The sequence below is a fragment of the Accipiter gentilis genome, chromosome 30, assembly GCF_929443795.1.
Source record: "Accipiter gentilis chromosome 30, bAccGen1.1, whole genome shotgun sequence".
Classification (NCBI taxonomy): domain Eukaryota; kingdom Metazoa; phylum Chordata; class Aves; order Accipitriformes; family Accipitridae; genus Astur; species Astur gentilis.
Window position 1 is genome coordinate 18588277 of NC_064909.1, and position 16637 is coordinate 18604913.

The following is a 16637-nucleotide window of genomic DNA, read 5'->3' on the forward strand; positions in this document are numbered from 1 at the left end:
AATAACCAAATTATATAAAATATATCAACTGGCATAAACAAAGGAGCAGCTAATAAAGAAATAGGTGAGGGAATAGAGCGCTCCAAGATTTTGATTTGATCTCTGAAGAAACTTCAAATAAAGCACTTCATTTGAGAGCACACAGTACTTAATCTCACAACTCTCTTCTTACTTATATTAAGAGTCAGTACATAGAGTTATCCCCTTTTATTTAGAGAGGGAGGATTTTTTCCTCTCTTCATTTTTCTGAGGCAAAAAAAACCCTAATTATGCTACAGTGTTTCTCACTGGCTTGTTCATTGTAGGCCAGAGGAATCAACTGGGAGGCAGCACTTTCAGAGCTATGCCTATAAATCATGGCAATAATAGTACTGGTCAGTTATATCCTAAGCACTGACAAAGAGTTGAGTTTAGTGGGTTTGATTTATGTCTTTTACAGGTAATGCAGATCTTCATTTATTCCAACAGGAGCTTTCCTATTTACACCTGTGTATCTCTTCTCTGCCTTACAGCTGATTTGTGCTTTGAGGAACAAGTGAATTTATCACAGAAACAAACTGCTAGCTAATAAATGAACCCAAGTTCTCAATGTATTAATTACTGGAATCACACTTAAGAAAAAATGCACAAACGCCACACAACAGTGAGTCACACACAACTGTTGGTGAAACAAATACTGCCAAATCCTTCTGTAATAACTCATCCTTTTTTTAATCCCAAGTCTCTATATTTCTTCAAAATAAGAACTTTGCAAATGCGAAACCAAAGAAATGTAAAATAAAAATTGAAGATGCTGTTCTATTTATTTCTTTTCTGAATAAGTACCAGAAGTATCTTATTATTTGGCACTACTAACATGGTTGGGAGGTCACCTCATAGACTTTCCTCCTTTCCTAATTCATGTCCACACCCAAGAATTCTTATGTGATACATGCTGCCGGAAAAAACCTATTCACTTAATTTAATGACTACCATTGTTTTCAGGCACTAGTAGAGAGAAAATTATTATCCATGTGTTTATAATGGTAACAGCAACATGTAAAAACTGCTCGGGGAACAAGTAGTTTAACCAGGATACAGTTAGTCTTCTTTACTCTCCAAAATCTGTATGTTTTGTTGTACATATCTGGTGGTCATTTCCCGAGCACCGTTCTTGACAAGAAATGAACACCATTCATTCAAATACGGTTCGAACTAAGAATGAAAACAACAAAAAAAAAAGAGGAAATAAAACAGTAGAAGGAATTGTGGGTTGGCTTTTTCATAACCCGTAAAGACAATATCCCTGGAATATTTTTATACGGCTGCACAAAGGCATCTTCAAATCCATCGCGCTCTCCAAAAGCAGACATTCTTTCCCTTCGTGTCTTGTTGTGCTGCTTGTTTCTACTGTACTTTCAGCTATTCTTTTAATTTCTCTTTCATTTTAGAATAAGTTTCTCTGTCGTGTTTCTAACATTGCATTGTACTATATCACTACTACAGCTAGGAACAAGAGTGCTTCTGCAGTGTACTAGGGCAGTATTAGTCCCTGAAAAAGAGATGGAGAGCCCTGGCATAACATGGTGGGTTCTGAAAGCACAACAGGCATCTCCGCAATTCCTTTACGTGACGTATGAAAATACAAAGGAACATCTGGCTGTGGTGAAGCCAAAGTGTCAGGCCCACTTTTCTCCAAATATGCTATTTCAAAATGATCAAGCATATAACAGCTTCTTCCCTCAGGCAGGTGAAGAGGAATGAATAGTGCAAAGACTGAGAAATACCATAGGGAAAGTCTAATCTCGAAAGAAAAAAGAGTGCGCACTTTCTTCAAGTCCTTCATAAAATGGACTGTTACAAGATCAACAGAAATTGCTTCGTAGTATCTCAATAGTGGCACAATGAAGTACCAGGTAGAACTCAACATAAGACGACCCGCACAATCCCCACTTATGATATTTTTGAGGCAACTGAAATGTGAAATTAAATTACTCTCACACAGAGTGAACAAGCACTGACTTAAACACAATAGACAACCTCCTGATCTTGAATCAAGGGATATTGTCTCAAATGAAACTGTCAGGTAGGCATCTAGATGCCTTTGACATTCAATGAAATATAGGACCCTACTTGTCCTTGATGACCTTCTCCCCTCTCCAACATACCTACCATTTACTTTGTGCAACAGGCAGAGTGGTGACACTTCTTTCAGATGTGGGGTTTCAACACACACTTTAGAAAAGGAATTGGGCCTGAATAGCAGATGAGTGGTGATTCTAGAGTGTCTCCCCACTTTCATTTTTTATGACCAAATGTTTACTTTTTGTTCCATATAAAAAAAATTATTTGAACTTTTAAAAATGTTAATGAAATATAATAGTTCTTTTTTAAATAAATCAAGAAGCCTGCTGTGATCGTAATCCAATAATAAATTGAAGGACAGTTGACAAAGACTTAAATGATGCATCCACACAGTTTCTGCAGAACATACGCTCCAGCATATGGCTTTTCAAATCTCCCTTTGCGGTAGAGAATACGCACTTGCTGCGCATTCACAGGCCTATTTGGTGCTAGAGCAAAGCATGACTGAATTTTGTCTACCACTTGCAAGGGCACTTGAGGGAAGACATGAACGTGTAAACTTAGTGTTTTATGCCCACTTATCCCAGTTATTCACTTCAAAGAGTCCATTCTGTAGCTTCAGTATTGATTTGTGGTTGAAGTCTTTTGGTTTTGATGTGTTTGGGTTTTTGTTGTTGGGGTTGTTTTTTTTAAGAAAAGTAGGCTTTTCAAATAATTTTTCCTGCTGGAGTGATGAATTCCATCGCTTTTAGACTCTCTCTCACATAAGAAGGGAAAGGACGGCTAGTTTACTTGTCCAGGCTCTGATGAGTTATCTGTCCTTTCAAATACTTTGGGCAAGAGGCAGTTGTACGATGTGACAGGTGGTGCCTTCTGTCTTCCAAAATCCCTGTACTGATAACCAAGGAAGGCAAAAAAGGGAATTTATGGGTTAGCATGTCACTCTCTTGGGAAGGAATATAGAAACTGATCTTGTCAGCCCAATTTTACACTGCTTTCAGTACCTTCCCTGAATACCCTATTAAAGATATTAAAAAAAAAATAAAATTCACCAGCACTGAAATGCTGGCACTGTGGGTTTTCTTCAGTCATCTTATTGGCATATGGGACATATCATAGTTATTTGTCAAGAGAATTCAACTTTGAAGGTATTTCCTCCTTTGACTGACACTGTTCTTCTTACAATTTCATTGTAGCACTGCACCCTAATCCACATTGACAGAAAAAAAGGCAGTGAGGATTAAGAGGTACCAGAGAGAAATTACAGTTGATAGGTGCACCAGAAAAGAGCACCTTACAGATTTCTCTTGCCACCAATTTCTACGGCAGTCCACGCTGGAGATATACCTGCTGCTCTACCTTTCTCCGCCTCTCCTGACTCCATCGCACTACTCATAACCTTGCTACTCTCATAACTGTGTTGAAGGCTTTGCACGCTTGGTACAAATGTGCTTCTGTCTAGAAACTTCTCATGCAATTACTACGCTGCTTTCTGTTTCACATCTCAGCTCTGCTGGACGTGCTCTCCACTTCTGCATTCGGCTCTTGGTGCTCAGTTTTCATTCCTGTCACAGTTTTTTTTTTTTCTCTGTTCAGAACTGATTAATGGTTATGCAAATGTGCCTATATTTCACAAACAAGTAAAGCTGCATGATAGAAAGTGTGCTGGGGGGGGGGGGGGGTGGGGGGAGAAACAGCAATGACATGACCATGTCCTTAGTAGGTAAGTTTTCAATAGATACAAGTAGATACTAAAAAGGTAAGTGCTCAAGTCTGAACATTCCCTTAGATATCTGCAAGTTAAAATCCACCATTCCCCAACAATTTTGTTCTCAAACGACAGGTATTCTCAAACAAGAAACAGTTACACAAAAATACTTAACATTTTCTTGACAACAACAGTTCTCAGATTCCCAGCCACTTTATTTCTCTTTGCTTCTTTCCCCCCCGCTGAAGACTAGATGGAAAGCACTAGCATTGAAAAAGATTAAACAGATTTAAAACCAAAGCAGTCTGTTTGTCCAATGGACTGTGAGGAAAGTTGGTGATGCATGTTAAATGGTCAATAATAAAATCTAATTGCCATATAAATGCGTGTGGTAATCTATCTCCCACAGAATTGATGCTATGCCAATTACTCTGCATGAGGGGGATGGTTGTGGTGGAGAGGTGAGGCATTCAAGCACATCAAATGTCCTTCATTTCTTTCCTGTTCTGACCACTTTTGTACATTGTCTACACCTGAAAAATAGACAAAAATCTAATGAAACGGGCATTTTCATGGCATGGTATACTCAGATTTCCCTTGCTCCTGGCATTCTTCTGAAATCGTTTACTCACTCTCTGCTTTAATAGCCAACACAAGCTCTTAGCAGAGCTTGTTTTCAAAACAGCGAGGAATTCCTCTTTCAAGAGGCACCCTACACTTCAGAGATCATCCTCTACAAAACTCTTCCTTTAGCTAGTACTTTAGGCAAGATTCTCCCCATAAAGCCACCAAAAAAGCCGAGAGGTTAAATGTTCTCATTTTGAATGTAAGTTTGCAGAGGGAAATTTTTTATATAATATTACCAACCTCTCAGTCAAGACAACCACCTTTGGACTCTGAGGATATTACACAAAGCAGCTCTTTTGCAACAAGGGCTGCTCAGTCAGAATCCCAAGATCTATGAGGGTACCGTGCTCGTACCCAAGGCAGCACATTTTGAAAACGAGTTTAGGATGTGCTTCTTGGCTGGGGGACTGCTAGGATTCAGTGGGATGTACTGACACTAAATATCCAGAGGGAGGGGTTTGTAAGTTTTAAGAGCATACATGTTTCCTGTAGTATCCTTAGCATAACTTTTACTTAGTATTCCAGAAGGGCTTGAAAGAAATTCCACAATCAGCAATGGTATGCATGCAAACCAGCCGGAGGAATGTAGGCAAATCTATACACTTGTATGTGTGTAAGGGCCTGAAAAGAGCAGGGGAGAAGAAGCAGAAAGCAAAAACTTTCTCTCACCATGGAGCGATCTGAAAGACTACTGCAATGTTGTTGACTTCACAGAGCTCAGCACAAGCACTAGAGTATTTTCTTTAATTTTTATTTAATCCAGAAGTACTGGAGTCGACTTTTAATTTTTCCCCATCTCATAACTTTGGAAATCTGGATACAATTTCTGAAGGCTTAGCATTACCAAAATTATTTTCACAGCCTAGTAGACAGCATAGCTGTTCAGAAGCAGGATGCGACAAGTTGCAAAGAAAGGAGGATAAAGGAATGTGCATTAGACCAGGTTGTCCAATCACTTACTGTTAATCTGCCTATATATTTTTGCTACATAGGAAGTCTCAAAGAAGAGCTCTCAGTTTCAACTCCTTTATTTTTCCCTCTGGACAGAGGTTGCTTTCCCAACACTATCAGGAAGACAACAGCTGCATTTGCCATTGTCTACTCCAATAGGTCACATTAGGAAGATCTATTTTCTGTTGACAGTATTTGGAACTCTGCATTTGGAACAGAACATTATTTCTGCATGAAGAGTTCACAGCCCACTGGCAAGGTCATTACAATTAGCTCATGCATGTTTATTTGAGAAATTTAAGCATTAATACTCATTCGTTTGTACAAATTTTAGTTTTTATATAAAATACTTTTCTGTGCTTCTTAAAGCTTCGATTCTTAGTAACAGAAATATGAAGGATCGGTGGCATTAATATAGACCTTGTAATATAGAGAAGAACATATAATGCACCAACAATAATAATGGGCTCAATATAAGACAATGCAGACAAATATGATATTAAATTGAAACAATTTCAATTACCATTGCCAGAACAAGAAATCATCTTTATGATCAAGACTAATTTAGCTCAGTTTTGCATAGCATGAAAAACCTACTTTGACAGGCAAATGAAATATCAATAGATTAAGTGACTACTGCAAATCATCAATGAATATGCCTGGCTAGTAGATCCACTGATAATTTAGTTAATTGCATTAAAAGTTTACAAGGATGAATTAATTGCCAAGAGAGTCTTTATGTACATGGAAGCAGTGTATTTTGGTGCATTTGTAAAACCACTGAGGTGGTACCAGAAATTAATATGATTACTTTTCTTTCAGATGCTTCAGACTAGCCTGTTTTCACATTATCGGAGAAAACGGCAAATGAAAAAGCAAATGTATATAGTAACAGCAGCCATATCTCACAAAGGAACAGAGGAAGCCAGAGGCCAGTGAAGAGCTACAGAAATAAAAGTAAACCAGACAAGAGATCTAGACAGGTTTTTTTTAAATCCAAGGAAGTTGATTCTGATGTACGCTCTCATATGAAGAGCATTTTTTGAGGATGCAGTGATATAACAGCACAGAAATAACATATGACTTACAATGGACTCTAAAATTGACATTTGGGAAAGCTGTGTGGAAGAGGATAACAGTGAGACAAGTTGAAATTATGGATGTCAATTCAAAAAAGCAGGTCTTAAAAATGTATGAAATGATACACAGGCAACAAAAATAAAACTATAAATATTGAGTTGGGTAGGATTTTTTTTTTTTAATGGTGATTTCTTTTTAAAAAGAAAATATAGTTAGCCCAATATCGAAATTGGGATGACTGCAGTTCACCCTGGAGGGTACAGCATAGCTAGAAAGTTTGGAATAGGATAGGAAAGTGAAGTACTGAAACTACCAACTCCTAGAAAAATTTGTAACTACTTCTTGTTAAATCTAAAATAACAGCAGCATTCCTTAGCTTTTCATTTTGCAAGAGTGCAATATTTCAACTTTTCATTTCAATTTAAATTAAAAATGCTAAAATACTTTAATTTTCTGAGAGGTTATTCTAAGAGAATTCTGAGTGGATTTTTGTAGGGGTTTGTATGTTTGCTGTTTAAAGAGAGTGGGTAAAAAGTTTGGCGACTAAAATAGTGCCTTATATGTGTAGGAGAGAAGCAAAAGGAAGATTAAACAAACCCTAGTAGGTAAGTGGATACACAAAGCCATGCTTAAGGACGTTCCTCCTCCTCGAATGCAGATCATGTGTCTTCAAATATTTATTAAAAAGAAAAAAAAAAAAAGGTCCGACAGAACTCCAATTTCCCACACCACAGGAAGAAAGTATAGAGAGGGAAGAGACATTACAGATGTTGTAATACCTACAGTCTGAACAAAGGAGATATCTTTTCCCTGGCAACAGCTGAGGAACAAGACCACAAGTGGAATTCCACTTTTGCTTGCATTTTTGTGCCGCTTCGAGGCTACTCAGACCCCTCAGACCGTAGGAGCACAGCAGTAAGTACAGGAAACAAGAATTCCCCTCCGCCCAAATCTTTCGGTCTGCGAAGGCCTTGAATTGTAGCCGTGCTAACCATCTGAGCTATACCGAGAGCAGGACAGGGAATCTGCTCATGAAAGACATGAAAGGAAATTTGCTGTGTAACTGCATGTTGGCAGGCTTGAGCTGCGTCGCCTTTGCTGTTAAGACTCATTTATCTTCACGGGTTATCTGCTAGAACTGCACCTGAGTACACTTTGCTAATTTTCTCTGCTAGGAAAAATAACACAGTTCTTGGAATCCAAACACAGAAGTTTTTTCACTCATTTATTTGTATCCAATTTATAATTTACCCATCTAATTACAGCAATAATTAAGCTGGAGAGTTTAATATAAGTGTTTCCACAGGTACCCATGCCAGTCCTGTACCAGAGGTTATGCAGGGAACCCACGTCTGTAATAATGAGCTTTCTGTGTTATATAGCCAAATCCTACACCCAAAAGGAAACACATAGTAGAAATTCTCTCCCATACTTTTATGGCAACTGTCTGCTTTCCCAGACAACCAGCATGCTGTGCATGCTCTACAACACAATCTGTGTCATATCTCCATACCAAATTCACTGTGTATTTGCAAAAACCTGCATGTATGTGATTTATCTTTCCAGGATTAACTTGGATTTCAGCATCAGAAATCTGGTAACTCTACAATTACTCGGAAAGGCTGCAGATTCTGTGTTATCTGTACACATTTATATCTCACCTAATGGTAACTCTGGTTAAAGAGAATTATTAATATCACCAGCAGGAAGTATAATTTTGAATTTGCTTTGTTGCTAGGGCTAAAATAATACAGAACAATGAATTAACCATAGCTGCTTGTATCAGTAAAGTGTATGGAGTGTTTATAGCATTATAGAGATGTGTCATCATCAGAAAGACTGACATAAAATAGAAAAGAATGAGCTACAGGAAAGCATTTCAACTGAATACAACGGAAGAAAAAACAGTAATGAAAGGCATTTTTTTCTCCTTTTTAGCCTGCTAGCTAAAACATATCAGCTCAAACTCCCCCCAAATCCAATATAAATTCTCATGATATATGCTGTATCATATTTAAGGGAAGCTGACTGAGCAAAATGTAATAGAATACATTAAAAAAATAAAATGAACATACTACTATGAGAAGACAGAGGTTGAGGACCTGCGTAAGGTAGACCAGTTTGAGAAAGATGCACACTATACATTACTGTACTGAATATGTCAGCCTTGTTATTCTTTACTAGGCACATTTCCTGGGTGGTGAACTAGAGAAAATCAGCATCTAATACCGTTCACCTTCCTCGCTTCAAATCTCAGTAAGTTTGGTCCTGTTCTTCAGTTTTTTCCAATGGAATTCAAGGTTAGAAAATGCATCAGCTATGGATACAGTTTTACTTCAAAAGGGGAAAACAAAAGTAGAATTTTCAAAGTGAAGAAAACAAAGGAATGTTGGATTTTATAGGTTATCCTGACTGACGAGCTTTCCCTGCGAATGCACTCAGCAGTGCATTTAGTGAAATAACACTGCCCTCTAGTGCCTTTATTAAGCATATTGTTCAAACTGTTTTCTTAAATAAAGCAACGTACCAAAACACCGCGTTCGGTTTGAAAAAGATGTAGAATAAAATGACTGTGTTAACTTAGTTGTCAGTTCTTAACAGGATTGTTTTTCCTACTCATGTCTAATTAATATACTGGGAAAAAAGAAAACCAGATTAAATACATATACGTGCACACGCATATGCATAATAGTACTTACTACTGCAAAAAATGTGAAAGAACAAGGTGGATGCTTTCTCTGCAGCATCAGAAATAACGTTGAAATATTACATTCTGTCAATAAACATCGACCATACTTACAAGAATACAAAAATGAGAAATAACATGGCAGAAATTTTAAAAACAATTTTGAGAATGGAGTGTGAACCATCCAAAAAGCTTTAATTTATAAACCAAGCATTTCTGATGGAGAATCTCTTATTGGAGATTATGGCATATCAAGAGTCTTTCTTACAATCCTAATAACACTTTCAAGTGAAGCAAACATGTAAAATATCACAAATCCAGAATAATTACTAAGGTCAGCTCATTATCTGTGACTCAGAGGTAGTTAAAAGAAAATTGAGCAAGGAATAAGCTCTTGATGGAATATTAATATCTACTTTGAACATCCTGGCTTTTGAAATATTAAATTTTCTTTGACTATTATGAAATTTTGGGTTTCCTAACAAGAAGTATTATAAAGAATGTTAAAATACACAATACTTTTTCACATGACCAGAACATATTTTCTTATGTGTGATTAGGTAGACAGTATTTTAAAAGTATACTTATACATCCTTCCAGAAGATATTGTCCTCTGATGAAAATTAGCTTTTCAGAAGCCCAGCCTTACAACTGATTACAATTACTTATTTTAAAATCTACATATATATCAGTTTGGTTTCTGAAAATGGATCTTGAGAATCTAGCTGGACCTATGAAATGTAGGTTTAGACTTACAAAACAAAGTTTATCCCACCTTGCAATTGAAATTACAACATACTACAAGTTCAGGCGAGTATGTTTATGGTTCAATACGTCTGACAACTAGTATTAATAACCGATTCATTGGAGGACTCCCAAATAAGATTGCTTCACTTACAAGGTATTTTATGACATCAAAATGCTGCATTGCATTTATTTTCCCAATCAAAAGTCAGGTTTTTGTGGAACACTGAACAGTGAGGGACAGGTCAACATGTCCCCCAGTTCTCTAACAGAGATCGTCAGTTCTGCAGAGTCTCTGTAGTCATACTGTAAAGCTTGGGCTGTGGTTCTGCGTGCCACTTATATAACTTATGTTCATGTAAAAACCAAGCTTTTTTCATAGACCTTTTAGAGTTTCTTTAGCCCCCCAATTATCTCTTGGTATATATGGGCCACTCCCTGTTCCTACCATTTTCTACCTTTTTTCCTGTGGCATTTTCGCACATTTAAAGTTGTACCTAACTGTGCAGAACTACTACTAAACTGGCATTGTCAGGCTAACAAAGAAGTCGTCATCTCTTGTGACCGTAGTAATTATTATCAAATAAAACATTTCATATGGTATTACAAAATTATACTGTACTTTACATACGTGATTTATTCAGGTTATCGTTCTGTAACGACCCCCACTGTAGGTTATGCAGGAATTACTGTACTTACTTTTGAGATCTAAATTTCTGGCTCCTGCTGTGCTCTGTGTTGTGATTTTAGTGTCAATCTTTACAGTGTGCAGGTTGTTGGTATCCCTCGATATCATCACATTATGCCACTGGTTGTCATTCAGAGGTTTATTAGAACTTCCTTTGATGAGATTTGCACCATTTCCCAAGTCAAATACATAGTGTAAATACCTGGGAAAAGAGAAAAAATTGGAAAAGTTTCCTTTTTCTTTACGTAGCAAGGGGGCACTAATTAATATGTCCAATATTTCCCATTTCCTTGTACTCCTCAGTAATGCTGGTAAAACCAGAAGACAGCAATGAATGCCAGATGGGGAAGCGACCTTAATTCAGAGAAATCGCCATTTGTTTAGATGAGCTGAGATGCAGTCCCAAGTTTCTGGAAAGTAACGAGCACTACATGTACCAATACATGCATACATACGTAGAGAGAGAACAAGAGGAAGGCTACAAACTAGTACTTCTTTGTGGTAAACACTACAGAAGTTATACTTATTATTTACTTTCATATTTTTCAGGCATCTAGCTTCATCTGAAAGAAAGAGTCACAATAAAGCATATGAAGTTTAACATGAAGCAACATTCATCAATCATATATGTCCAGTCAGGTAAAGATTTGTATTCTGAACTTTCCCCCTTGTACTTCTCCTGTATATATGTTTTGAGTAGACTGGTTTTGTCATTATGCTAATCCATACATACCCTTTTACTAATTCAACCACAATGAAATCATTTCCATCGCCACTGTTATAAAGTATCAATCCGTCCAGAGAGGTTGTTTTGAACTGGAAAAAAAGGTGCATAGATGTATATGCTTGTAGCGTGGCCAATGCAACATAACTTGCTTTTGTTTTAAAAGTTACAGGGTCTGCTATGATGTTCCTGAACCCAAATCTTGCATTTAGCTCACAATAATCGATGTCTCCGTTTTTACATAAGTCAATGTACGCCATGCCATTAAATGTAAGACTCTGTAGATGCCCAATGAAATTAGAAGGCACAGAAGACAGGTAGCGCCGTTCTGTTATTATTCCTGTTTCTATGTTGTGGAACTCCAGCCGTGTGTGATCACCAGCCATTTGACCTTTAAACAGTAACAAGAAAACACATGTTAGCATCTGAAATGGGAAGTCAAAAAGCACATCATACGATTAAGTATCTGCATCGATTTCACACTTTTCACAATGTGCAAGGCCAATTCTTGGCTCCAAACAGGATTCTCCTAAATTCATCCAAACTACTGGTAAACATCTGGGAGCCTTTCTACAGAGTTCAGTATGTTTGGATATGGCCAACAGCAAGATTTCTAACTGAAACACAATACCACAGTATACCAAACTGCCAATGAAATCCCTCACTTTGGTTACACTTAACTAGACCTGTGGCTTTACTATAAGCAAGCACAATTAATTAACGCAACGTGAAGATCACAAAGGCAAACCTCAGAGCTAAAACTACAACATTAGAGTTTCATGGAAGAGTGACGTAACAGTTTGGGGGATATTATTCCACGTGTTTTGCTTGAAAGTGTATGATTCGGCATGAGGAAGGAAGGATTCCTGTTTAAGCTGTCTTAGGCGCATTAATGCTGGCCCTGCTGCAAAACCCTGTGCTGCAAGGGTAGACAGAGCCTCCCTTGAAAGCAGCTAGCTTTGTACCAGGGGGATGAATCGGGGGAGAAGGGGGAAGAGCCTAAGAGATAGACGAAGCAGAAAGCCTGCAGCAAGGGTGTATGCCAGCGTCTTGTAATCCTGAAAACAGCAAGGGACTTGCTTACATCAGAAAGGTGGCCAAAACCAAGCCTCACAGCTACCTTTGAGTCTTTCTTTGTCACGCAAGGACTCCTGCACAGCAGAAAGCCTGAAATTTGCTGACTGTATAGCTAATCTGAAGGAAAGGATCAACGCTACCAGGGTACACTGCGCACAGGTCAGGTAAGTTTTTAAGCTAGCTATTAAATACCTTACCCCCCAGCACATCAAAATTGTGTCCGCTGAAGAGTTCCCTTTTCTAACAGAGCTCAGATTTTTTTTTTTTCTCCATGCTTATTTTAAAGTAGGACAGTACTATCACAAGGCTGATTCATGGTCACATTGTATGGGTATGATGACAAAACAGCTTTTTATTACTAACCGATTTTACCACTTAGGGTACCTTTTGCTAACCATGCCCTAGATTTCCCAGTTCCGTAGCTGTTTCACATCTCTGAATGGAGTACAAAGAAGGTGAACAACAGACCTAGCCAAGCTGGAATAAATATTGGCATAAAACTCCTCTGTAATACGAGTTCCCACAGTAGCAGTGCAAAGCTGTTGACAGACCAACTTCCCTCTGTCCTTCCCCGAACAGACTACTCCAAGAGGAGTGTGAGAGCTCTGACCCAGGCTGGATGTGTTCAGCAGTGGTGCAGAAAGCCCTGGGGCCGGCTTAAAAAGGCATACCTTCACAGGTTTTATAAGCAAGTGTCTGTGTACATGTGTGTGAACAGGGAAAAGATAAGGGCAAGATGAATGTAGATATTTGGGGTTTCCTCAGGGAGATGGATTCACCAACAGGTTAAGTTACAGCACTGAATTACAAATGCAGCTATCAGTGAAGTTACAGTGAAATAAGGTCTGCAAGCTTTAACACCATTCAGACCACACATACACACACAAATTCCTCTAATAATTTATGATAAATATTTACAAGCAGCTTGCTTAGCTTCAGGATGCATTCTGTGTAAGAACTACCTCCACTGATGTCATTGAACACCATCAGCACCTGGGATCTGCACTCATATGGCTGAGCACCGCAAGAGGCACCTTAATCCCCAAGGACAACCTTCCCGATGTTCTTGTTTCTAAACATCAACTCTGAAGATACTACTTCCCCGATGTATTGAGCGAAGGTGGGTTCTTCCTTGCAGTAAAGAGTCGGGGAGCTGTCTTGAAAAATACCAAATCTGTAACTTTCTGCAAGGCCAAGAGCTCTATACTGGATCGCAGCCAGAGAGCTGAAGATCATGTTTTAGGGAGGAACATTATGTATTCCAGTCTTGTATCACTTCAGATGGCACTGCATAAATGCCATGGCAAAAATCCACTAAGCTTTGGCCTGTAGTACAGTATCCTCACTACATTCGCTACCTCAAATGTATTTCTTTCTTAAGCACAGTAATAAAAAAGTTCCAGGATCTGGGCTCGCATCCCAAATCTCCCTCTAACATTTCAGTTGTACAAACACGCTAACAGGACTTGAGACTTCACATAATGCTCCACAGTATTTGCAACTACAGCAATGAAGAAAAAGAAAGACTGAAGTTTGCAGTTGCAAGGTTGGGTTCTGGGGGGTTTGTTCTTTAACTTGTCCGCTCAGTGCACAAAATGAATTACCTGTTGCAATGCTATGGGACATCATACAAAAGGCCAAGTGAATATCTGTTCATAACCATAAGCTAAGTATCCTTTCTGAGATCCAACTGTAGTGACCTCCTTCGGCCCACTTTTATTTTCTATACGTTTCCAGAAAACAAAGTGCATCAGGGCTGGAAGCATTTAAACTCTTATAGGATGAGTAAAATTTTCAAAACCACCTGTATGACTTCTTCCAATGAAAGTTAGTTATGATTCTGAAAGATATTATTTATCCATGCACAGGTTATGCATGTCAAAGATAACTAAGCTCAATCCATGGGTAAGTGATATTTCATAACCTGTAAAAAATGGAAAGTCAGGCTGATTTAATGGCTTCCCCTCCAGCTTAAGCTTCCTAGATCTGATGAGGTTTTTTTTCATATATGACATAGGAAATGGAATCAAAAAGGGAAAACACAGTGTGTGGTGGGGGGAAGCTGGAATTTTTGGAAGTCTCTTTTTTCTTCATGCTCCCTATAAAATTTAACAACCTTTCACATGAATCACTACCAGGTTGTATTTTAACCACATTTCTGAATGTTGGGACATCCGAAGAAAAGTTCTAAGCAGTTTAGAGCAAGAGCACTCAAAATCTGATATGGCAACTCTTCCACTACACCTTTAGGAAATTCAAAGCTACCACACATTAAATTGCATTATGTACATTTGAAACTTAAGCTCCTGAAGGGTTTGGCAACACATTGTGTTACCAAAAAAAAAACCAAAAACGTCACAGCACTACATGGCAATAAAGATTTTCCATGTAGAAAATGTAATATTCCTGGGACTAAGAGCAGATTTCCCATGTTATCAGAATTTCTAGCTCCTTCTCTCAGGCCAGTTCCTTCCTCACTGATGAAGGCGGCCACAGATTGGCCACGCAGCTTCCTGCAGGGAGTTTAGGAAGACTTTTTCTGTCTGAAATACCGGGATGACTTTCTCCCTTTGGATGAAGAATGTTAAACATCTGTGGATTACACAAAAGTTGGCAACTTCCAGCTTGAAGAACTGAGAAGGATTTTGAGTCAACTGGCCAGCTTCTGATACAGGTACTGGCACGTGGAAAGAATACAAGTGTTGTACCAGAAAGTTGGACCCACAGGCAACACTTCTGCTTGATCAGGAGGCAACCGAAAAGACTCGCTAGCTTTAACAGCTAGAATAGAATAGTTCAGTTGGAAGGGACTTATAACGATCACCTAGTCCAACTATCTGACCACTTCAGGGCTGATCAAAAGTTAAAGCAAGTTATTAAGGGCGTTGTCCAAACGCCTCAAACGCTTGGGCACGGGGCATCGACCACCTCTCTAGGAAGCCTGTTCCGGTGTCTCAGGTATTTGCTGAGACCATGACATTTGATAGCAACTACGGATATCCGCAATGGAGAGCGATTACAAGAACTTACAGTCCTGCATTCTTTACTTCTTACTTCACCTGACTAGGCTACGTATGATAGAAACCTCCTGTTTTCATCTTACTCCTTCACATATATTTTGAACTTGTCTGAAGCTCCCCTGAGCAGCTGGGACTGAACCCAAAGGTGAAAAATGTACTTCTTTGTGGTTTTGTAACATGCAGTACTTGTAAATAAGAAATCTGCCATGAGGAACCCAGGAAATGTGCATTTGGTTCTAGATACTGTATTTTACTCAGATCTAAACAGCTTTCTCTAACTAGAAAACATCCCCAAAGTAGCCTTATTATTTGAGTTACAGTTGAATCAGCAAGATGGTGATATTTTTCAGTACAGTTCCTCCAACACTATATATTTATTTTCACAAAAAAAACCCAAGCTGGTTTAGGCCATCTACTTTCTTGAGAGAATGACCCACAGCATCATCACATACAGAAACCAAATTTTTGCTTCACCTTTGGAAGATCTATTAGTAATTTCTGATTCCAGAAGACATGTTCTTGCAACTGTATGAATACATAGCAATTATTTTTCTACCAGTGACATGGTCTTCAGTGTTCTGCTGAGGTGAAAAGGGACTACTAAAGAAGGTGCTTTCCTTTTAAAAACCCATTAAATTTTTTTCCATTTTAACAAAGCTTAGAACCAATGATGAAAGCTATTTAATACTACATGAAAAGAAAGGAAAATACTAAATAGCTAACATAAAATTAGGCATGTGGTATTGCGCAAGGAATCGGGGCCAGAAGCCAGGTCTGTTGCTATTAACAACACATATGTAAGCCTTACCTTTAACAGAACAAAAGCAAAGTCTTCTCTATTATAATTTCTGATAATATATACATAGGACTATATTTCCAACATCTGCTAGCATTCATGCCACGTTTTTTCTCCCATCCCAACTGCCTTTTTAGTATTTGAGAAAAACTTGTTGCCTAACAGTTAATTATTGAGGACAGCTGATGCAAGATTTAAAACACAATAGAATATCCTTCAAACGTTTATGAAATTCTTTCTTACGGCAATGGCTTAGAGTTTAACCTTAGTATAAATTTAGTGTGTTGCCAAAAGCATTTTACTTGCCTTCTCATTAGTGATGTATCAAATGACTTCTCTCCAATTACTGTATAAAAACATTCATTTAAGTCAGCATGAAGGTTTTCATTAATTCCAATAGCGATTTTAGAGTAACATTGATATCAAGTGTAACAACGCACTTGTAGTACCAGTATTTCAAGATGCATAACAT

General features: G+C 38.2%; 1 protein-coding gene across 23 annotated transcripts in view; it reads right to left on the reverse strand.

Annotated features, from left to right (window-relative positions):
* The window catches only part of NRXN1 (neurexin 1), a 720174-nt gene that overhangs the window by 362401 nt on the left and 341136 nt on the right, over positions 1–16637 (reverse strand). For all 23 annotated transcript variants that reach the window (XM_049833873.1, XM_049833872.1, XM_049833882.1 and 20 more), the window contains 2 exons: positions 11282–11663; positions 10560–10750 (listed from right to left, as the gene is read on the reverse strand). In XM_049833873.1, the coding sequence (XP_049689830.1) occupies positions 10560–10750; positions 11282–11663 (573 nt within the window). The remainder of the gene's footprint in view (positions 1–10559; positions 10751–11281; positions 11664–16637) is intronic.